The sequence below is a fragment of the Sminthopsis crassicaudata genome, chromosome 4 (assembly GCF_048593235.1).
Source record: "Sminthopsis crassicaudata isolate SCR6 chromosome 4, ASM4859323v1, whole genome shotgun sequence".
NCBI lineage: Eukaryota > Metazoa > Chordata > Mammalia > Dasyuromorphia > Dasyuridae > Sminthopsis > Sminthopsis crassicaudata.
The window spans coordinates 90654098-90678439 of record NC_133620.1 but is presented as its reverse complement, the minus strand read 5'-3'; the positions used below and the strand labels follow the sequence as shown (position 1 = coordinate 90678439).

Here is a 24342-nt window from a genome sequence, read left to right as displayed (position 1 = left end):
ACCTGGTTTAGGTATCAGTACCATGTCTGTGTCATAAAAGGAGTTTGGCAGGACTCCTTCATCCCCTATTTTTTTTCAAATAGTTTATATAACATCTGGGCTAGTTGTTCTTTAAATGTTTGGTAGAATTCACATGTAAATCCATCTGGTCCTGGGGATTTTTTCCTGGGGAGTTGATTCTATTTCATATAGCTTGTTCTATTTCTTTTTCTGAAATGGGACTATTTAAGCAATTTATCTCCTCCTCTGTTAATCTAGGAAGCCCATATTTTTTGGAGGAAGTCATCCATTTCACTTAAGTTATCAAATTTATTGGTATAAAGTTGGGCAAAGTAACTCATTATTTCTCTAATTTCCTCTTCATTGGTGGAAAGATCCCCCTTTTCATTTGTAAGACTAACAATTTGATTTTCCTCTTTCCTTTTTTTGATCAGATTTACCAAAGGTTTATCTATTTTATTGGCTTCTTTGTAAAACCAACCCTTGATTTTATTTATTAATTCAATAGGTTTTTTTACTTTCATTATTATTGATTTATCCTTTTAATTTTTGTATTTCAAGTTTTATTTGTGGTTGGGGGTTTTTAATTTGGTCTTTTTCTAGCTTTTTAAGTTGCAGGCCCAAATCATTAAACTTCTCTTTCTCTATTTTGTTCAAAGAAGCCTGTAAAGATATAAAATTTCCCCTTATTACCGCTTTAGCTGCATCCTACAGATATTGTCATTTTCTTGAGTAAAATTATTAATTGTTTCTATAATTTGATGTTTCAAAGTCATTCTTTAAGATGAGAATATTCAGTTTCCAGTTATTTTTTGGTCTATTTACCTCTAACTTCTTACTGAATGTAGCTTTTATTGCATTGTGATCTGAGAAGAAGACATTTATTATTTCTGCCTTCCTGCATTTAATTTTGAGATTTTTATGTCCTACTATATGGTCTATTTTTGTATAGGTTCCACGAACTTCTGAGAAGAAAGTATATTCCTTTCTATTGCCATTCAGTTTTCTCCAAAGGTCTATCATACCTAGTTTTTCTAATGTTCTATTTACTTTTTAAATTTCTTTCTTATTTGTTTTGTGGTTTGATTTGTCTAAATCTGAAAGTGCAAGATTGAGATCTGCCACTATTATAGTTTTACTGTCTATTTCTTCTTGCAATTCTCTTAACTTTTCCTTTAGAAAGTTAGATGCTATACCACTTGGTGCATATATGTTTAGTATTGATATGGCTTCATTGTTTATGCTACCTTTTAGCAGGATATAGTTTCCTTCCTTATCTCTTTTAATTAGATCAATTTCTGCTTTTGCTTGATCTGAGAAAAGGATAGCTACCCCTGCTTTTTGGCTTTACCTGAAGCACAATAGATTCTGCTCCAACCTTTTACCTTTACTCTGTATGTATCTCCCTGCTTTAAGTGTGTTTCCTGTAAACAACATATTGTAGGGTTCTGACTTTTGATCCAGTCTGCTATCCATCTCCATTTGATGGGAGAGTTCATCCCATTCACATTTACAGTTAAAATTACTAATTCTGTATTTCCTGTCATCATATTATCCCCAGATTATGCTTTTTTCTCTTGACCCCCCTGAACTCCTTCCCCAATATTTAATTTATAGACCCCACTTGTGATGTGCAGCCCTCCCTTTTTAGTATCCCTCCCCCCTCTCTCCAGGTTCCTTCCCTACTCCCATTTTCCTTTTCCCTTTTCCCCTCCCCCCTTTTAATGATGTGAGAGAGAATTCTCTGAAAAACAAATATGTCAATTATTTACTCTTTGAGCCTATTCTGATTAGAGTAAGATTCACACAATGTTTCTCTCCCTCTCTAAATTCCCTCAGATGTGGTATATTTTCTATGTCTCTTCCTGGGATGTAGTTTCTCTCTTTTTATCACTCCTACCCCTTTTTCTGATACTAATCCCTTCCCTTTACCAATCCTCCCTTTTGTTTTATATCTGTAAAATCAAATTATCCATGCGGACTTTCTATATATCCACAACAGAGATACAGTTCTCAAGATTTCTTTTTACCTTTTTCTGTTTCTCTTTAGTCTTGTGGATGTAGATCAAATTTTTTGTTTAAGTCTGGTTTTTTTCTTAGAAACAAATGGAATTCCTCTGTTCCATTAAATTACCATCTTTTTCCATGGAAGAATATGCTAAACTTAGCTGGGTAGTTTATTCTTGGTTGCAATCCTTGATCTTTTGCCTTTCAGAATATTAGGTTCCAGGCCCTTTGATCCTTTAATATTCAGGCAGCCATATCTTGAGTGACTCTTATTGTGGCCTCTTGTTATTTGAATTGCTTTTTTCTAGCTGCTTGCTATATTTTTTCCTTTGTTTGGTAGTTCTGCAGCTTAGACAGAATGTTCCCTGGAGTTCTTTTTTTTTTAGGGTCTTTTTCAGGAGGTATTTGATGAATTCTTTCAACGCCTATTTTCCCTTATGTTTCTATTATCTCTGTTCTCTTTGATGATTTCCTGTAAAATACATTCTAGGCTCTTTTTTTTTTTTTTTTTTTTTTTTGATCATAGTTTTTGGGAAGTCCAATGATCTTCAGATTATCTCTCCTAGATCTATTATCCAGGTCTATATATTTTCCCAATAAATATTTGACCCTATTCTCCAGCTTTTCATTGTTTGTTGTTGTTGTTGTTGTTGTTTTGTTTTACTTGACTTATTCTTGGGTTCTCAATGAATCATTCATTTCTATTTGTTCCGTCCTGATTTTTAAGGAATTATTTTCTTCATTCACAGTTTTTAGTTGTTTTTGTATATGCCCAATTGAGTTTTTAAATGAATTATTTTGCTCTATTGAATTTTTTTCCATTTCCCTAATTTTTTAGAGAGTTATTTTCTTTTTCCAATTCAGAAATTATACTTTCTTGAGACTTTTTTATCTTTTCCAATTCAGCAATCCTACTTTCCTGTGATTTTTTTAACCTTTTCTAATTCACAAATTTTGTTTCCCTGCATCTCCTGTGAATTCTTTATTTTTTCCAACTCAAATTTCAGGACATTTTTATTCTCTATCAAAGCTTCTCTTTCCTTTCCTCATTTTTATTCAAACTCTATTAACTTTTTAATAGTCTCTTCTAGGAGAGAGTTATGTGATGGGAGGCAGGTATCGTTCCCCTTTAGAGTGTTATCTGCTGACTCTCTGCTGTTAACTTCCTCGGGGTTGGATACCCATTCTTTCTCTGTATAGAAGGAATCAATAATTCTCTTCAGCTTTTTACTCATTGTTAAAAAATCTTTTGGGGTCTGCCCTTGGGCTAAGAAGTTTATATTTATTTACTTATTTACCAGCTTCCTCCCAGACTGGATGGATGCAGTGGCTCCTGTGCCTGGACTATTAGAGAGCTCTGGGAGAGACTTCCCCTCCCCCCTCCCCGGAAATGCCTCAGAGGTGATACGGCTGTGCTGTGAGGGTTGCCCAGTGAAGGACCTCACTGTGTGTCCTAGCGACTTCCCTGAGGTTTAAGACTGAACAGTAAAAGGGACACAAAACCCTGCCAATGTGTCCTGTGAGGCATGGATATCAGCAGCTGAAGTGAAATGCCCCTGCACTCAAACTGGAAGTGTCTGCCTGGAAACTGCGGTCCCTACTTCAAAGGTTCCACTTCTCTGGGAGTTCCACTTCTCTGGGAATTCCAAAGCTGCTTGAGTTCCCTAGCCTCAGGCCAAGCCTTATGTGGATTAGATGTTGCCTCGGGCTGTGTCCCTGCTGTTCAAGCTCTTAACTACCCCAAGGTGAAGCCCCAGACAGCAGAAGGCGGCTTCTCAGAGGTGCTGAGATCTGTTAGGTCACTTCTGGATTGGGTGGTTCTAGGATCTAGCTTTATGTTTTAAAGTGGCTTGATTTCTCTTCTGAACTGCTGTTTTATAAGCAGAGAAATGCTAACAGCCTGTGTCAGATTCCTCTATCTCAATGGCTTCTCTGATCCCAAAGTTCTCCCCAGGCCAATGGACACAGTGTGCTAGCACCTGTCTTTGCTGGCCTTTTTTCTTCCTCCCCTTGGAACTGACCTTTTCTGTAGAGACTCCAGATTCTCTTAAGCTGGTATGTTGTGCTTCTAATTCTTGTAGTTTCTATCAGTCCAGTGTTATTTTTGAGGCTGATTTAACTAATTGGTAATGAGGGACGAAGGAAGCTTATAAATTTGCATGTATCTTCTCTACTATCTTGACTCTGCCTCTTGTATGTACAATTTATGTTTGTTACACCACACTGAGCCAGCCTTGGCTGTACAGAGAGTCATCACTGCTAGCCTGTGCTTTATTGCTATGTGATGGTTTTGTGCATACCTGTTTCTAGTAAGACCCTTTAGTCCAGAAACCCGCAAACAATATCTGTTTTGACTCCCCACTTCCCTTTGATGTTTTCCATCTCTCTTCCTGAGAAGTGAGGGAGGGCATGATCATCTTTTCATTTTTTTTTTTTTTAGTGTTTTTACCTCCCTTCCTGAGAAGTCAAGGAGGGTGGGATCACCTCCATTATGGGATTCTCACCTCCCTGTGAAGTCAGGGAGGGTGTGACCACCTGTATTCTAAAACCAAAGAAAGGGGGAGATGTAGAGGGCTGGAACTCTGAAAAGGTATTTGAATCTGACAGCAGATTACTTAAATCTAATTATCTACTCAAGGTGTGATAATGATTCTTTAAACATATGGTGATATGATGGCTCTCCTCAGCATTGTCACTTGCTGAATGTGTAATCAGACGCAAGGATTGGAGGGCCGAGGGCAAGGGTCAGAGGCCTCTCTGTTACAGGACACTTAAGAGAGAGGACTTAAGGCTCCAGACTGTCCACGATTTATCTTTGGCAAGATAGCCCAGACATTATAAATGAGGCCCATGCTAATATTTGAAGCTAACTTTCAACATAGAGTTGTGGAGCATTGCCTATAAACACAGCAACTCTTATTTATGACTTGCTTAACACATGCATGACCTTTTCATTTGGAAACTGTAATGCTTCCTTGTGACATCAAAGCAAAAAACAGAACATTTCATATTCCTTCAAAGCACAATTACTCCCTTTCTTGCAAAGGGAAATAAGTGGTGATAGGTGATAATAACAGGATGAATTTCTAAGCCAAATACTTATAGAAAAAATTCTTAGTTTCTTTTTTTTTTAATTTTTTATTATATATATATTTTTTATAATATTATCCCTTGTATTCATTTTTCCAAATTATACCCCCCTCCCTCTATTCCCTCCCCCCAATGACGGGCAATCCCATACATTTTACATGTGTTACAATATAGTCTAGGTACAATACATGTGTGTGAATATCATTTTCTTGTTGCACAATAAACATTAGAATGCGAAGGTACATGCAACCTGGGCAGACAGATATTAGTGCTAACAATTTACATTCACTTCCCAGTGTTTCTTCTCTGGGTGTAGCTACCTCTGTCCATCATTGATCAACTGGAAGTGAGTTGGATCTTCTTTATGTTGAAGATATCCACTTCCATCAGAATACATCCTCATACAGTATTGTTGTTGAAGTGTACAGTGATCTTCTGGTTCTGCTCATTTCACTCAGCATCAGTTGATTTAAGTCTCTCCAGGCCTCTCTGTATTCCTCCTGCTGGTCATTTCTTACAGAGCAATAATATTCCATAACCTTCATATACCACAATTTACCCAACCATTCTCCAACTGATGGACATCCATTCATCTTCCAGTTTCTAGCTACAACAAAAAGAGCTGCCACAAACATTTTGGCACATATAGGTCTCTTTCTGCTCTTTAGTATTTCTTTTTTTTTTTTTTTAAATTTTTTATTTTATTTTATAATTATAACATTTTTTGACAGTACATATGCATGGGTAATTTTTTACAACATTATCCCTTGCATTTACTTCTATTCAGATTTTTTCCCTTCCTCCCCCAACCCCCTCCCCCAGATGGCAAGCAGTCTTATATATGTTAAATATATTACAGTATAATTTAGATACAATATATGTGTGTAGAACCGAATTTTTTTTTGTTGCACAGGAAGAATTGGATTCAGAAGGTAAAAATAACAGTTTACATTCATTTCCCAGTGTTCCTTTTCTGGATGTAGCTGGTTCTGTCCATCATTAATCAATTGGAATTGGATTAGCTCTTCTCTATGTTGAAGAAATCCACTTCCATCAGCATACATCCTCGTACAGTATCATTGTTGAAGTGTATAATGATCTTCTGGTTCTGCTCGTTTCACTCAGCATCAGTTGATGTAAGTCTCTCCAAGCCTCTCTGTATTTCTCCTGTTGGTCATTTCTTATAGAACAATAATATTCCATAACATTCATATACCATAGTTTACCCAACCATTCTCCAATTGATGGACATCCATTCATCTTCCAGCTTCTAGCCACTATGAAAAGGGCTGCCACAAACATTTTGGCACATACAGGACCCTTTCCCTTCTCTAGTAGTTCCTTGGGGTATAAGCCCAGTAGTAGTATGGCTGGGTCAAAGGGTATGCACATTTTGATAACTTTTTGGGCATAATTCCAGATTGCTCTCCAGAATGGTTGGATTCTTTCACAACTCCACCAACAATGCATCAGTGTCCCAGTTTTCCCACAGCCCCTCCAACATTCATCGTTATTTGTTCCTGTCATCTTAGCCAATCTGACAGGTGTGTAATGATACCTCAGAGTTGTCTTAATTTGCATTTCTCTGATCAATAGTGATTTGGAACACTCTTTCATATGAGTGGAAATAGTTTTAATTTCATCATCTGAAAATTGTCTGTTCATATCCTTTGACCATTTATCAATTGGAGAATGGCTTGATTTCTTATAAATTAAAGTCAATTCTCTGTATATTTTGGAGATGAGGCCTTTATCAGAACCTTTAACTGTAAAAATGTTTTCCCAAATTGTTACTTCCCTTCTAATCTTGTTTACATTAGTTTTGTTTGTGCAGAAACTTTTTAATTTGGTGTAATCAAAATGTTCTATTTTGTGATCAATAATGGTCTCTAGTTCTCCCTTGGACACAATCTTTAGTATTTCTTTGGGATATAATCCCAGTAGTAGCGCTGCTGGGTCAAAGGGTATGCACAGTTTGATAACTTTTGGGGCATAATTCCAGATTGCTCTCCAGAATGGCTGGATTCTTTTGCAACTCCACCAGCAATGTATCAGTGTCCCAGTTTCCCCACATCCCCTCCAACATTCATCATTATTTGTAACTGTCATCTTAGCCAATCTGACAGGTGTGTAGTGGTATCTCAGAGTGGTCTTAATTTGCATTTCTCTGATCAGTAGTGATTTGGAACACTCTTTCATGTGAGTGGATATAGTTTCAATTTCTTCCTCTGAGAATTGTCTGTTCATATCCTTTGACCATTTATCAATTGGAGAATGGTTCTGTTTCTTATAAATTAGGGTCAGTTCTCTATATATTTTGGAAATGAGACCTTTGTCAGAACCTTTGTTTTTAAAAATATTTTCCCAATTTGTTAATTCCCTTCTAATCTTGTTTGCATTAGTATTATTTGTACAGAAACTTTTTAGTTTGATTTAATCAAAATCTTCTATTTTGTGATCAATAATGATCTCTAGTTCTCCTCTGGTCATAAATTCCTTCCTCCTCCACAAGTCTGAGAGGTAGATTATCCTCTGTTCCTCTAATCTATTTATTATCTCCCTCTTTATGCCTAAATCATGGACCCATTTTGATCTTATCTTGGTATATGGTGTTAAGTGTGGATCCATATCTAATTTCTGCCATATTAATTTCCAGTTTTCCCAACAGTTTTTTCCGAATAATGAATTTTTATCCCTAATGTTTGTATCTTTGGGTTTGTCAACGATTAGGTTGCTATATATGTATCCTTTTTTGTCCTTTGTATCTAATCTGTTCCACTGATCTACCGGTCTATTTCTTAGCCAATATCAAATGGTTTTGGTGACTGCTGCTATATAATATAGCTTTATATCAGGTACACTTAGACCACCTTCCTCTGAGATTTTTTTCATTAGTTCCCTTGCAATTCTTGACCTTTTATTCTTCCATATGAATTTTGTTGTTATTTTTTCTAGGTCATTGAAATAGTTTCTTGGGAGTCTGATTGGTATAGCACTAAATAAATAGATTAGTTTGGGGAGTATTGTCATCTTTATTATATTCTCTCGGCCTATCCAAGAGCACTGAATGTCTTTCCAATTATTTAAATCTGATTTTATTTTTGTGGCAAGTGTTTTGTAATTTTTCTCATATAATTCCTGACTTTTCTTTGGTAGATGGATTCCCAAATACTTTATACTCTCAACATTTGTTTGGAATGGAATTTCTCTTTGTATCTCTTGCTGTTGCATTTTGTTAGTGATATATAAAAATGCCGAGGATTTATGTGGATTTATTTTGTATCCTTCCACTTTGCTGAAATTTTGAATTATTTCTAGTAGCTTTTTAGAAGAGTCTTTGGGGTTCTCTAAGTATACCATCATGTCATCTGCAAAGAATGATAATTTGATTTCCTCATTTCCTACTCTAATTCCTTGAATCTCTTTCTCGGCTCTTATTGCTGAGGCTAGCGTTTCTAGTACTATATTGAATAGTAATAGTGATAGTGGGCAACCTTGTTTCACTCCTGATCTTACTGGGAAAGGTTGCAGTTTATTTCTATTGCATATTATGCTTACTGAAGGTCTTAAATATATGCTCCTGATTATTCTAAGGAATAGTCCATTTATTCCTATATTCTCAAGAGTTTTTAGTAGGAATGGATGTTGGATTTTGTCAAATGCTTTTTCTGCACCTATTGAGATGATCATATGGTTCTTATTAATTTGATTATTAATATGGTCAATTATATTAATAGTTTTCCTAATATTAAACCAGCCCTGCATTCCTGGAATAAATCCTACTTGATCATAGTGTATTATCTTGGAGATGATTTTCTGAAGTCTTTTTGCTAATATCTTATTTAAGATTTTAGCATCAATATTCATTAAGGAGATTGGTCTATAATTTTCTTTCTCAGTTTTCGATCTACCTGGTTTAGGTATCAGTACCATGTCTGTGTCATAAAAGGAGTTTGGTAGGACTCCTTCATCCCCTATTTTTTCAAATAATTTATATAACACTGGGGCTAATTGTTCTTTAAATGTTTGGTAGAATTCACATGTGAATCCATCTGGCCCTGGGGATTTTTTCCTGGGGAGTTGATTAATAGCTTGTTCTATTTCTTTTTCTGAAATGGGACTATTTAAGCAATTTATCTCCTCCTCTGTTAATCTAGGGAGCCTATATTTTTGGAGGAAGTCATCCATTTCACTTAAGTTATCAAATTTATTGGCATAAAGTTGGGCAAAGTAACTCCTTATTATTTCTCTAATTTCCTCTTCATTGGTGGAAAGATCTCCCTTTTCATTTGTAAGACTAACAATTTGATTTTCTTCTTTCTTTTTTTTTTATCAAATTTACCAAAGGTTTATCTATTTTATTGGCTTTTTCATAAAACCAACTCTTGGTTTTATTTATTAATTCAATAATTTTTTTACTTTCAATATTATTGATTTCTCCTTTTAATTTTTGTATTTCAAGTTTAATTTTTGGTTGGGGGTTTATAATTTGGTCTTTTTCTAGCCTTTTAAGTTGTAAGCCCAATTCGTTAATCTTCTCTTTCTCTATTTTCTTCAAATAAGCCTCTAAAGATATAAAATTTCGCCTTATTACTGCTTTAGCTGCATCCCAAAGATTTTGATATGATGTCTCATCATTGTCATTATCTTGGGTGAAATTGTTAATTGTTTCTATAATTTGCTCTTTCACCCAGTCATTCTTTAAGATGAGATTATTCAGTTTCCAATTACTTTTTGGTCTATTTACCCCTAATTTTTTACTGAATGTAGCTTTTATTGCATTGTGATCTGAGAAGAAGGCATGTATTATTTCTGCCTTCCTACATTTAATTTTGAGATCTTTATGTCCCAATATATGGTCAATTTTTGTATAGGATCCATGAACTGCTGAGAAGAAAGTATATTCCTTTCTATCACCATTCAGTTTCTCCAAAGTTCTATCATACCTAGTTTTTCTAATGTTCTATTTACTTTTTTAATTTCTTTCTTATTTGTTTTGTGGTTTGATTTGTCTAAATCTGAGAGTGCAAGGTTGAGATCACCCACTATTATAGTTTTACTGTCTATTTCTTCTTGCAACTCTCTTATCTTTTCCTTTAGAAAGTTAGATGCTATACCACTTGGTGCATGTATGTTTAGTATTGATATGGCTTCATTGTTTATGCTACCTTTTAACAGGATATAGTTTCCTTCCTTATCTCTTTTAATTAGATCAACTTCTGCTTTTGCTAGATCTGAGATAAGGATGGCTACCCCTGCTTTTTTGGCTTTACCTGAAGCATAATAGGCTCTGTTCCAACCTTTTACCTTTACTCTGTATGTATCTCCCTGCTTTAAGTGTGTTTCCTGTAGACAACATATTGTAGGGTTCTGACTTTCGATCCAGTCTGCTATCCATCTCCATTTGATGGGAGAGTTCATCCCATTCACATTTACAGTTAAAATTACTAATTCTGTATTTCCTGCCATCGTATTATCCCCAGATTATGCTTTTTTCCCTTGACCCCCCTGATCCCTCTACCTGATATTTAATTTACAGACCCCCCTTGTGACGCGCAACCCTCCCTCTTTTTTTTTTTTTTTTTTTTTTTTTTTTTTTAGGATCCCTCCCCCCTCCCTCCAAGTCCCTTCACTTATTCTCCTTTTCCTTTTCCCTTTTTCTCTCCCCCCTTTTAATGAGGTGAGAGAAAATTCTCTGAAAAACAAATATGTTAATTTCTCCTGATGAGAGTAAGATTCACACAATGATTCTCCCCCTCACTAAGTTCCCTCAGATATGGTGTATTTTCTGTGCCTCTTCCTGGGATGTAGTTTCCCTCTTTTGATCATTCCTTCCCCTTTTTCTGAACCGACCTCCTTCCTTTTACTACACCCCCCTTTTTTTCTTTTATATCAGTAAAATCAAATTATACTTGAGTACTTTTTATATACCCACAACAGAGTTACAGTTCTCAAGGGTTCTGTGTACCTTTTTCTGTTTCTCTTCAGTCTTGTGGATGTAGATCAAATTTTTTGTTTAAGTCTGTTTTTTTTCTTAGAAACATATAGAATTCCTGTGTTTCATTGAATGACCATCTTCTTCCATGGAAAAAGATGCTAAACTTAGCTGGGTAGTTCATTCTTGGTTGCAGTCCTTGATCTTTTGCCTTACAGAATATCAGGTTCCAGGCCCTTCTATCTTTTAATGTGGAGGCAGCCAGATCTTGGGTGACCCTTTTGTGGCACCTTGGTATTTAAATTGTTTTTTTCTAGCTGCTTGCAGGATTTTCTCCTTTGTGTGGTAATTCTGCAGCTTAGCCACTGTATTCCGTGGTGTTCTTTTTTCAGGGTCTATTTCAGAAGGAGTTCGATGAATTCTTTCCACATCTACTTTCCCTTCTGTTTCTATTATCTCTGGACAGTTCTCTTTGATCATTTCCTGTAAATTAGAATCTAGGCTCTTTTTTTGGTCATAGTTTTCTGGAAGTCCAATAATCTGCAGATTATCTCTCCTAGATCTATTTTCAAGGTCTATAGATTTTCCCAGTAAGTATTTGACGTTGTTCTCCAGCTTCTCATTTTTTTTGTTTTGTTTGACTGATTCTTGGGTTCTCTGTGAATCATTCATTTCTATTTGTTCCATCCTGACTTTTAAGGAGTTATTTTCTTCTTTCACAGTTTTTAGTTCTTTTTGTAAATGCCCAATTTCATTTTTAAATGAATTATTTTGCTCTATTTAATTTTTTTCCATTTCCCTAATTTTTTTTTGAGAATTATTTTCTTTTTCCAATTCAGAAATTCTATTTTCTTGAGACTTTTTTATCTTTTCCAATTCAGAAATCCTACTTTCCTGTGTTTTTTTTAACCTTTTCTAATTCATAAATTTTGTTTCCCTGCATCTCCTGTGAATTCTTTATTTTTTCCAACTCCAATTTCAGGACATTGTTATTCTCTATCATAGCTTCCCTTTCCTTTCCCCATTTTTCTTCAAACTCCCTTAATTTTTTAAGAGTTTCTTCTAGGAGAGAGTTATGTGATGGGGGGCAGGAATCGTTCCCCTTTAGGTTGTTATCTGCTGTCTCTCTGCTGTTAACTTCCTCGGGGTTGGATACCTGCTTTTTCTCTGTATAGAAGGAATCTTTAGTTTTTCTGGCTTTTTTGCTCATATTTAAAAAATCTTTTGGGGTCTGTCCCTGGGGTAGGAAATTATTTATTTACTTCTTTACCAGCTTCCTCCCAGACCGGATGGATGCAGAGGCTCCTGCACCTGAGCTTAGAGAGAGCTCTGGGAGAGAGTTCCCCACCCCCTCCCTGGAAGTGCCTCAGAGGTGATTAGCACTGCTGTGCCCGAGGGCGTTGAATAGTAAAGACAGCACAAAGGCCAGCCTATGTGTCCGGGTGGGGTGTGGATGTCTGCAGCAGGTGACGTGAAAAGCCCCTGCGTTCAAACTGGAAGTGTCTGCCAGAAACCGCGGTCCCTAGTTCAAAGGTTCCGCTTCTCTGGGACTTCATGGAGCTGAGTTCCACTCCCTCCAGCTAAGCTAGGCAGTGTGTGTTGCCTTGGGCCATATCCACCCACTTGTCAATCTCTTAACTATTCTCAGGTGGTAGCTGAGGCCACACCCCCTGGTGCCGAGATCTGCTGAGTCACCTCCAGGGTCTGAGAAAATCTAATCTGAGTTTTAAAACACTTTGGCTTTCTCTTCCGAACTGCTAAACAATTAGCATTGAAGAGCTAACAGCCTGTGCCAGATTCCTTTACCTCAGTGGCTTCTCTGATCCCAGAGCCCTTCCCAGCGCAATGGGCAGAGCACAATAGCACCCAGCAGTCTGTGCTGGCCTCTCTTCTTCCTCCCCTGGGGACTGACCTTTTCTGTTGAAACTCTAGATTCTCTTCAGCTGGTAAGTCGTGCTTCCAGTCCTTGTGGTATCTATCAGTCCTGGGCTTATTTTGAGACTTAATTTATCTATTTGATTGTGAGGGAGTGAGGATGTTCACAGAGTCGTGTGTTTCTTCTCCGCCATCTTGGCTCCACTCCAAAATTCTTAGTTTCAAATAGTCAAGTTTTGCCCCCTAAAACCCAGTGAAAAAATTATTCATAATTATATAAGTAATCTATTAGGATTTCCCTGAACTTTCTCAACCCCTATTCCAAATTTCCTGTTTCTATTGACTGTTCCCTGGCTCTTTATCTTTGACTTTTCCCTTTCCTAACTGTCCATAATGAGTCAGTGATCACATAGTATTGAGGATATCTCCATATTAGTACTTTATTTTTTCTTTTCTAATAACAGTGTGGCATGGTAAAGAAACTTCTGGATTTGAAAGCAAATATATATATATATATATATATATATATATATATATATATATATGTTCGAATCTGTGTTTGTCTGTTTTGTTTTTTTTTTTTCTTTTCTAGTGATTGGAGTACAAAGGAAGAAAAATAGATTTTTATTAATTGAAAATATATCATTAAAATCCTATTTTAATCACTCAATATCTATATGATTTTGGATAAATCAGATAGTCTCCTGGATTTCTGTTTCCTCATCTGTAAACTAATTTAGCTCAGGCCCCAGTCAACTCTCATATGTCATATGGATTATTAATACATGTGATTTGTGTCATTGGTTCAAATCTCTTACCACTAAAGTTCATCTTACATATTTATGAAAAGTGAATTTCCTCATGTGACAAGATGAGAATTCACCTAGTAATCCTAATATTGCAGTATAATTATTTTTGTTATTTTCTTACTCTCCTTATAGTATTATTTGATTCTTGATGGCTAGAACCATATTTTATTCCTTTTTGCATTCCCTTCAACTTATGTATTATTTTATACATGATATGCAGTAACATTGAATTCTAGTGTTGATTATTCATCTATTAAATTATTTATTCCCTTTGTTTTGCTTCTTTGTTGTTCTACTTGCATTATAAGTATACATACTGTAATCTCTTCTAGACATGAAAGAATAGAAAGTGAAATAAGAATCATTTAATGATACCACTTTTTAATAACTATAATCAAAAATAATTTAATATGTACTGGGAGTAGAGATGGGACAGGATGTGTCATTAATTGACTAAATTGAAATTATTAGGCTGTAGACTTTCAGTAGAATCACATTATATACAAAATTAAATTCATACTTCTTAATTGATTTATTACAAATTTTATCTGACTCCAACCTATCTTTCTAGCTTTCTTCCATGATATTCTTCATGTGTCCTATCTACATTCCATTATTCACAAAATAACTCTCATTCAACCTCATCCTAATCTTGCCTGTCTAAAGTATTTGTTCAGATTTTCTCTCATGCCCGGAACTCCTCATTTCTTCTGTATCTCTGTCAATTTAACTTTTTTTTATTTCAAAGTCCATACCTAGGAATACTTCTTCTAAGAATTTTTGCTTGCCCTTCCCACATAAGACAGATTTCTTCAATCTCTCCTTTACTTATTCTACTTATTATACATATTTTGTTATGCTATGCATTATTTTATTTTCCAACATATATTCTTAGTTTCTGGAAGAAAGGTTTTTTTTTTTTTTTTTATTTTGTATCTCTAAAACTTTGCATAGTGCTCATATATATTAAAAGCATAATTATTGTTTGTTGAATTGAACTAAAATAATCTACTCATTTGGAATAATTTTGGATAATTGAGAATTAACTGTGACAATTTTCAGTATAGTAATTGTATTTACTCTGTAATTCCTCAAGAGAATTTTCAGATAAATGCATTGGAAGCTGCCATATGGCTTGAGGTCTAGCATTTGGTACATAGATTTGCTAGATGGAGATATTCTGGGCCAAGCTTCAACTGATAATTTTTCCTTTTAGGCCTTTTCCTCCCCTGCTGTGATGGAACTTTCCAGCAGATGAATTCCATGTGGCTGTATTTTTTGCCAGGTGTCCCATCCCCCAAATCATCCCCCCACCATTTCTTCTTAGAATTCTTGAGTGAGTTATAGAATAAGACCAACAGAAGAGAATTACATAGTGTTCATTTATTTACACCAAACAATATGGTGTGTTGGGGAATACTATAAATTTTGGATGTTGTATTGTTATAAAAAAATATTTGACTCAGATATTTTTCCAGGTCAGTTTTTTTCCCTTTTTAATCTAATTATGTTATTTTTATTTGTGCAAAAGGTTTTCACTACCTTAGGACTAAAATGATCTATTCCATTATTTTGTAATTGTCTCTGTAATTGTTTTGTATGCTTGAGAATTCAACCTTTAGTTTTAGTTTTGGAAGATAATTCATTTTTCTTCTAATATGTTTTACAGGTATAGTCTTTAATGTTCAAGTGAAATATTCATTTAAGGTTTATTGTAGTGAGTGGTAAAAACTACTTCTTTTTCTGTATTTTTTGGGTTCCCTGCATCCTGAGGCAATGGCTTGGAATTCAAATTTCATGTTTGTTAACATTATATAAAATATATTTACATTACTAGTAAACATGTTTTTCAACTCAAAAGCCATCTTAATCATTTTATGAATTAATAAAATCTCACATTTACTTAGTCTCAACTTTCTAAAATTTTAATTTACTTTTATTGTTTTCCTTATTTTTCATTTGTATATGTGCATTAATTATTTTTAAATATACAGTTCTTTATGAATCATGTTGGGAGAGAAAAATCAGAACAAAAGGGAAAAAACAATGATAGAAAAAAAAGGAGAAAAAGAAAAAAGTGAGCATTAAATGTATTGATTTACATACATTCTCCCTCATTCTCTCTCTAGATACATATTTTATTTTTTATCCAAAATTTATTGTGATTGCCTTGGATCATTGAGCCACTAAGGAGAACCACATCTTTCATAGTTGATCATCACACAATCTTGGTGTTACTTTTTAAAACTGCATTAAGTTTATTCATTTTTAATACATATTTCTTTTTTGAATTAAGTCTCTTAACTCTTAAATAGCCTTCCTATATATAGGAGTTCCATTATATATCTTAATATCAAGTACAAGTAATCTGATAATACTATTAAAACTATAAAATTTATATCTTTTTTGTTCTATTTTTAGTAAGCCATGTACTTAGAATCTACCTTCATGTGGTGACCTTGATGAATGAATAAAATTCCTTTTCTTCTCAGTTTACCCAAACCACAGAAAATCATTATCCTCTATGCATTCTGCAATTCTCCATGATCAACTCAGGCCACGTTGGATTGTCCTATTCTGTAATTTACCATACAGCTCTTTACCATCTATCTACCCATCCTTTTGCCTGTCCTCTATAATTTTATTTATCAATATACTTACAACTTATGGATATTTGAATATGTATTAAATTTAATCTTATTTTCTTTTGTTCAAAAAATCATATATATGTGAATAGTTTTCTTTTCCCCAAATTACATTGTCAGATCTTTATAGTCCCAAATTGGAGCCCCAAATTATCCAATAGTATAATAAAAGAAACTGAGGCAGACCTCTGAGCCAATAGCCCTTTATTAAATTTTTATTCAAATGGAATTCAGACCTTCTTTATAATCTCAGATGTTATCTGTTTTTAGGGTCTTAGTTTTATAGTACTTGATATGCAGACAAAAGGGGCAAAGTAAAGTTTAGGATCTCATAGAATGATATACCTTGATATACCAGGAAGATAAGAAATGACACATCAGCATACTTACTTGGTTACAGGGTGGATAAGATAAGTATCATTTTCTCTAACTAAGTGGTCAGAAGAATAGCCCCTCATCATTTTGAGCAAAAGCGGGCAGTCTGAAGGCACAAAAATAAGTTGGAAGACATTATATATCATGTCAAGATACTCCACTCCCATTAGATTTAGTCACACACTCATCATTCAGAAAGGTGAAGGTCCTCCAATCAGCAATCTTGTGGTTAGGCAAATGAACTTTATAACAGGTTAGTGAACAGTAGACTTATAGCTTAAGAAGCTATTTATCTTATAATTTAAAGTTTGGAGACTCTAATAAGAAATAATCTATCTAATCCAATTATCCCTAAATATAATATATGTAATTCCTAGCCTGATTTTAGTTTACTAGATTGACTAAATGTATTAATAGATAAGCATAACCATTAAGTCTATGGAATTACATTAAACTAATCAATACTAATTGGAATAAAATAGGAGCAAAATAAATCATTTTTATCATAGTGAAGACTGAATGCTTAAATACTGGGGAATTATTTATAATTATTATGATCTTTTCAAACATTTCTTTGATCTTCATTTTCCTCTTGTATATTCTAAAAGAGATATCCATATGATGCAAAACAGCAACAACCCTTCCCTATTATAAAATATCATGGAAATATAGACTGGCTTTTGGTAGTTGTAGCATAATGTGACAGCAGCAACATGCTATAGTAGAAAGAGTACTAGAATTGAATACTAGAATACTTGAGTACTAGAAATTGAGGACTAGAATAGATTTAACCTGAGGTTAAATCTTGGCAACTATGAGAACTTATCTGAGTCTCATTTCTCTTTGTTAAATGGGTAAATTAAGGCCTTATATTACTACCTCAGCTCAAAGTTATTATGAATATTTTTTTTCACTTAAAGCATGTTATCAATATGAGTTTTTATTATGAAGTTTTAGTCATATTTGTACAAACTATAGGGTTCAAAATATATCTGTTCCCTGACACATACAACAATTGGTTTGCTTGCATATTTATTATTAATTGATGCTCTGAAAGAAGTAAATTATCAGTTTTATAATGGCCTTAGAAGCAATAGATGCTCTATAGTTCTTCAACTGACATATCCTGAATCCCAAGGATTAAGGTGAGGGCTTTTTCTGGGGTTCTAAGGTAACCAAGTCAGGATACCTGATAAAGTGAAAAGATCTTTCCCTCTTGTTAAAGTTTGTCATTTAAATAGATTTTTCCATATAAACATTAATTATATGCGACTAGTCTTGAGGTCAGCCTAGGTATAAATACTTCAGTCTTTGCTGAAGAGCTCAGAAAGTTCATTGAAACAGGAGAAAAATAATTTTTCCAGTTTCAATAATGAAGATTTTCCGAGAGAGTATCTATGATGTTTCTTCCCTCAGAAAGTCATTTTTGAGTGGAGAAAGCCACTTGTTTTATAACTACTTGTCTAAGTATTTCAAAGGGATTCTATTCATGATTGCAGTCCATTTTCTAATATAAATATAATTCGAATATAAATATTTAAATATGACAGCCTTAAAACCAAACCATTGGGAATCTCTATTATGCATGTTCCATTTAAATTTAGTATTTTTCTTCTGCATGACTTTTTTTTTTTCTTGATAATCACTGGTAACCTTTCACTTCATGTCCTTGCTAATTCAAAAGTTTATATGTAAACTAACCAAGGCAATTAGATACCTTGTTTCCCTTAGTTTGGGTAGAACACAATGCTCAAATGTCTTTTAAGACATATTTAATAATATTTTTCAATGAGTAGAAAAGGTAGGGATTAGGAGCATGATAGTTCCATGTAGTTAAGAAGCCTATTATATGCAAATTATGTCAATCAGCATATTCATCCTATACATTTTCATTTTTAATACTTTTCATTTTGAAATCTACAACTACCTAGAATCACTTAAAATTTCTTAAATCAGCTTTGCAAATTTATCTTACTTTATTGTTATATGGATTTAGAGAAAATAAATTCTAAGTTCAATTACTAAAAATAATTTCTTTATTTTGCTAAAATGTTGGATTATTTCTTCTTTAGATAAATGCATCATTTATTCTCACAATCTGTAGGAATAATTTCAAAGAGAAATATTTATGATTATAATTATGTATTTTTTTTTGTTTTTTAATACCCTAACTAGAAATCACACAAAATTATATATATTTTAAAATAATTCCATTCAAAATGTTCTAATGCTGGATTATTATTGCTTAAGTATAACTATGATGTTTCTTTAAAATTCAGGTTGTTTTCAAGTCTAAGTATTATCACGGAACTCACTCACCCAGCCAACATGAGATTTATGCAATTCCGGGCCAAAGACTGTTACTCTCTTGCTCTTTCCAAACTGGAAAAGGTAAGATTATTATTTGAAAGGATTTTTAAAAACTAATTCAATTGAATTTAAGGACTAATTTATTTTTTCTTATTTTACTTTTTCTTCATTAGGTAATTTCCTATTAGGAATGGTATATATATGGATATAATGAGTATAATTTCATAATTATACAGAATTGTTGTTACTCCTGAATATAGACTTTTCTGAATTTTCTTTATATAGCTTCCAATTTATAGTACTGCATATATTCTGATACTATTTATGGATTTAGAAATAGCTTCCTTTGGAAAAAAATAAAAAAAATATTTCCATAAATATTAGCCATTTAAATCATTATTGAATAATAAAGGAACAGTTTTGAGATATAAGTTCCTTGAGGGCAAGGAATTATTTTTGTATCAATTTATTTTTTAAATCTGCATATAAATAAATATAAATATATAAAAAAATAAAAATAAATAAAACTAATGCATTGAGGCAAAATAATATATTTATATTTCATTAAATTTGATATTAAAAATATAACATACATATTTATTATGAATATATTTAAGTGCCTTCAGATATTTTCATATGCACAATGTAACATTAATGGTTAAAATAATCTCCTCAGGAAGTTATAAATAACTTGTCCAATGTAATTTAATTCTTAAATAGAAAATTTAATATTAGAACTCAAATACTATAACCCTTATGCAGAATTCTTTTCATCATACACAAAAGTCATTGAAGAAACAACTTTGGAGCAATAAGAACAAAAATAAAAACAATAAATATATAAAATGAAAATAATAATTGCCCAGTTCAGTGTCCATAAAATCACTTGGACCAATGATTCTGTGGAGGATTTAAGGGGAACCCAAAATGTGGGGTTCCAGTATGGTGTTGCAAGGTGCCTCAAAAGAATTTACAGGCATACACCATCTCCAAGTAAAGGGGCAAAGTTTACTATAATTGTAATGCTAACTAAATCAGGCTAAGTTCCAAAATGTTTGTGGCAGAAACTAGGCATTGACCCACACTTAACACTATATACCAAGATAAGGTCAAAATGAATTCATAATTTAGACATAAAGAATGAGATTATAAATAAATTAAGATATAGGACAGTTTACCTCTCATACCTGTGGAGGAAGAAGGAATTTGTGACTAAAGAAGAATTAGAACACAAAATAATTTTCATTATATTGTTAAAAAGTTTTAGTTTAGTGTTTTTGTTTTATTTTGTTTTGCTTTTTACAAACAAAACTAATGAAGATAAGATTAGAAGGGAAGCAATAGCCTGGGAAAACATGTTTACATTCAAAGGGTCTGATAAAGGCCTCCCTCATTCCCATATTGTCTAGATAATTGACTCAAATTTATAAGACATCAAGCCATTTTCCAATTGATAAATGGTCAAAGGATATGAACAGACAATTTTCAGATGAAGAAATGAAAACCATTTTTAATTATATGAGAAAGTGCGTTAAATCACTGTGGATCAGAGAAATGCATGTTAAGACAACTCTGAGATGTTTCTGCTCATCAATAGAAAGAGGGGAGCCAGAAAATGAGTAGTAGTATACTTTAAAAAAAAAAAAAGTATATGGGAAAAAAAAAAGTAAATGGAAAAGATTGATCAAAAATATCAACAGTTAAGGGGGAAAACTGGGACAGTAATGCATTGTTGTTGGAACTGTGAAATGATCCAGCTATTCTGGAGAGTAATTTGGAACTATGCCCAAAGCCATACTCTTTAATCTAGCAGTGCCACTACCAGTCACAGAGTACATTTAATAATAGCTATTAAAATTTTGTTGATTATGTGGCAGCTGGGTGTTGCAATGGATAGAGTACCAGTCCTAAAATCAGGAGAACCTGAGTGCAAATTTGGCCTCAAACACTTAATATTTCCTAGCTGTGTGATCCTGGGCAAGTCACTTAACCCCAATTGCCTCAGTTAAAAAAAAAAAAAAAAAAAAAAAAGGTGGTGGTGGTACAGCTAGTTGATGTCAGTGGATAGAGCACCAGCCCTGAAGTCAGGAGGACCTGAGTTCCAATATGACCTCAGTCACATAATACTTCCTGGCTGTGTGACCCTGGGCAAATCACTTAATCCCAATTGCCTCAGCAAAATAAACAAACAAACAAACAAACAAACAAAAAATTGTTGATTAATTGGTAGACAAAAACTTTGCATGTGTCTTGCATTTACTTTTCTATGTATACTCTATTTTCTTGCAATTGAATATGAGTTCCTCAGGGGCAGGAAGTTTTATTCCTTGTATTTGTATCATTAGCATGATAGTGCTAGCTGCTTTTGCTGTTCAGTCCTGTTTAGTCATATACCACTCTTTTGTGACCTAATTTATAGTTTTCTTTGCAAAGATATTGGAGAGGTTTGCCATTTCCCTTTCCAGCATAATAAACATACAAGTATGTCTCACAGTCATGTTTTTCCATCAAGTATTACATGGCTGATCAATCTTTCAACAGACGAGAAAAATAAGAAAAACTTAAGAATGGTAAAATTGAAAGATGAGGAGATGTATATAATCACACAATGCTGGATGAAGGAAATACAAAGTTATAAGATAGATGAAAAAATGAGAGACAATAGTGAAAAAATCGTGAATGGAACCTTCTAAAAACAAGTACTGTGTAGGTGTTTTCCATTGTTCTGCCTAGAGACAGCATTGTTTCACATGGAGAAAGATTTTACCATAGTTTCTTCAAGTGAGCAATGTTTACTTAAAGTCATTTTCAGCTATTCTACTTCCTCCAGAAATGTAACAAAGTGAAACAATTGATTTGACATGAGAAAAGAAATGATTTTATTTTCAATATCTAGGATACTGCAGCTATGTATACACCATTTAAGATACAATGAAAAAAATAATCTTAACTGATACTAGCATCTGAGCAGGAAAGTTTTGATCCATTTATAATACATTGTTTTTAATAACTATTTAGCTTAATTAAGTTTAGCTATTTTTTTATTTTACTTTATTTTAGTTGCTTTAATTTTTTTAGATTAGTGTGGCAAGTGATTTTAATGTGAGATCCTACTCTACATAGAAGTTTATTTTGAATTTATATGAAATATAAAAATCTAAAGATTATCACAGCTAATCTCAATTTGATTTATTATTAGTTTCCCTTTAATGGTTTTGTTAATATAAAAAAGTTATATAAAAATAAGATTTTGTAGGTCTCTACTGAATAAATTTCATTCTTTCACTAATAAAAGCATGTTATTATTGTTACTTGAATGAATAAGAGCTTATAAGATATATATATATATATATATATATGTATATATATACATATATATATATATATATGTGTGTGTGTACATATATATGTGTGTGTATATATATATGGAGAGAGAGAGAGAGAGAGAGAGAGAGAGAGAGAGAGAGAGAGAGAGAGAGAAGGAAATGATGTGGAGATATAAAGGGTATAAGTATTCTAAATTCAGAAAAATAAGAAAGCAAGGTGAAAAGGTGAATGGAGAGGGTAAAAGAGTCATTCTCATTCTTGGAGGAGTCAATGAGTTAAGGAATAGGTGCAGGGCAAAGAAGAGTGTTGAATTAAAGTAGAAGAGAGAGAAGGGATAAAATTGGGATGAAAAGGGTGATAATGGAAAATAAGAAGCAAAAAACTAAGCAACAAACAGTTATAGCTTACAATGCGAATTGGATGAATTCACCCATAAAATGGAAATAGACAATAGGCTAAAATTATAATTCAATAACATGTTGCTTTCAAGAAATATTATAAAAATGAGGTATACACACAAGCATAAAAGAAATATCAAGAGTAGAATTTATTATGTAAAAATAATAGGAATAGTAATGAGAATGGGTGTGGGGCAGAGCCAAGGTGGTGGAGAATAGACAGGTATCTTTCTAACCGCTTCCAAGCTTTCCTCAAATAAGCACTAGATTAAGCCTCTGAATTGGTTTTGTAGTGATACAATTATTTGGAGTACAGCACATATCTAGAAGAAGATACTTTGGAAAAATTTCAGAAAAGATCCGTTTTAATCAGGAAGTTAGAAAGGCTGCTTACCCTAGATCACAAAGTCAGGCAATCAGCTGGGATGGAAAGCCAGGGTTTTGTGCATCCACACACCAGGGGATATACTGCAAGATTCTTAAGCTATTCTGTCCTGATTCCAAACCAGTAGATTAGCAGAATAGCTGTAAGATTTCCAAAGGAAATACAAAAGGAAAACTGTGAGGTACTGAGCCCCAAAAGAGTGCTGGACTTGGCCACCAGCACCAGAAGTCAGTCACCAGAACAACCTCCGGGCAAAATAATGGCTGTCACTTCTGCATTAAGAGCAGATCTCAAACTTAATAAATGAGCAAAAAAGCAAAAAGAACTCTGACCAGAGAAAGATTTTATGGAGAAAGAGAAGAACAAATCTCAATCCCTGAGAATCCTAAAAACATAGTAGCTCCAGATGAAGCTAAAAAAGGTAATATGAGTTGGTTTCTGTTTCATAAGGCTCTTTTGGAAGAATTCAAAAAGGATCTTTAAAGAGAATTAGAAGAAAAAGGGGGAAAGGGAATGAGATCTATGCAAGAAGGTATGGAAAAGGAAAGCCAAAACTTATCTGAAGAAAATTCTTTAAAAATAGACTTGATGAAATGAAAAAAAGCATATAACTCCTTACAACATAGATATGAAAAAGAAACCAATTCATTGAAAAACACAATTTTTGAAATGGAAAAAATTGCAACAAACAAAATTCCTCAATTGGCCAAATGCAAAAGGAAATAAAAAAGCTAATTGAAGAAAATAATTCACTAAAAATTAGAATTAAGCAAATATAAGTGAATTAATTAATAAACACTTCAATAATCAAACAATACCAAATAAATGAAAAAGTGAAGAAAATGTAAAATGCCTTATGAAAAACAACTGACCTGGAAAATAGATCTAGGAGAGTAATCAGAATGCAAGACAAAGTTAAAGCTAAAATATATTTAACAACAACAACAAAAATTATGGAAACTATATTATATATCAGCCATGAATTGGTAAATTGGGAAAATTTGGAGATTAGGATGTAATGAAGGAGCATGCTATCTACTTTGAAACAAATAGTACATAACTAGAAATAAGCATAGTATGGTTTTTCATATATTCTTATGATTATACATGTTTGTGTCTGTATATATATATATGTACATATATATGTGTGTATATATATATATATATATATATATATATATGTATT

At 33.3% G+C, this 24342-nt stretch overlaps 1 protein-coding gene across 9 annotated transcripts in view; it reads left to right on the top strand.

The window, feature by feature from the left end:
• KCNT2 (potassium sodium-activated channel subfamily T member 2) overlaps positions 1 to 24342 on the top strand; it is a 588661-nt gene that overhangs the window by 482336 nt on the left and 81983 nt on the right. For all 9 annotated transcript variants that reach the window (XR_012489046.1, XR_012489047.1, XM_074308658.1 and 6 more), the window contains one exon: positions 19016 to 19127. Coding sequence is in view for 7 of the 9 variants with exons in the window: in XM_074308658.1 (XP_074164759.1) it covers positions 19016 to 19127 (112 nt within the window). In the remaining 2 variants the exon portion in view is untranslated. The remainder of the gene's footprint in view (positions 1 to 19015; positions 19128 to 24342) is intronic.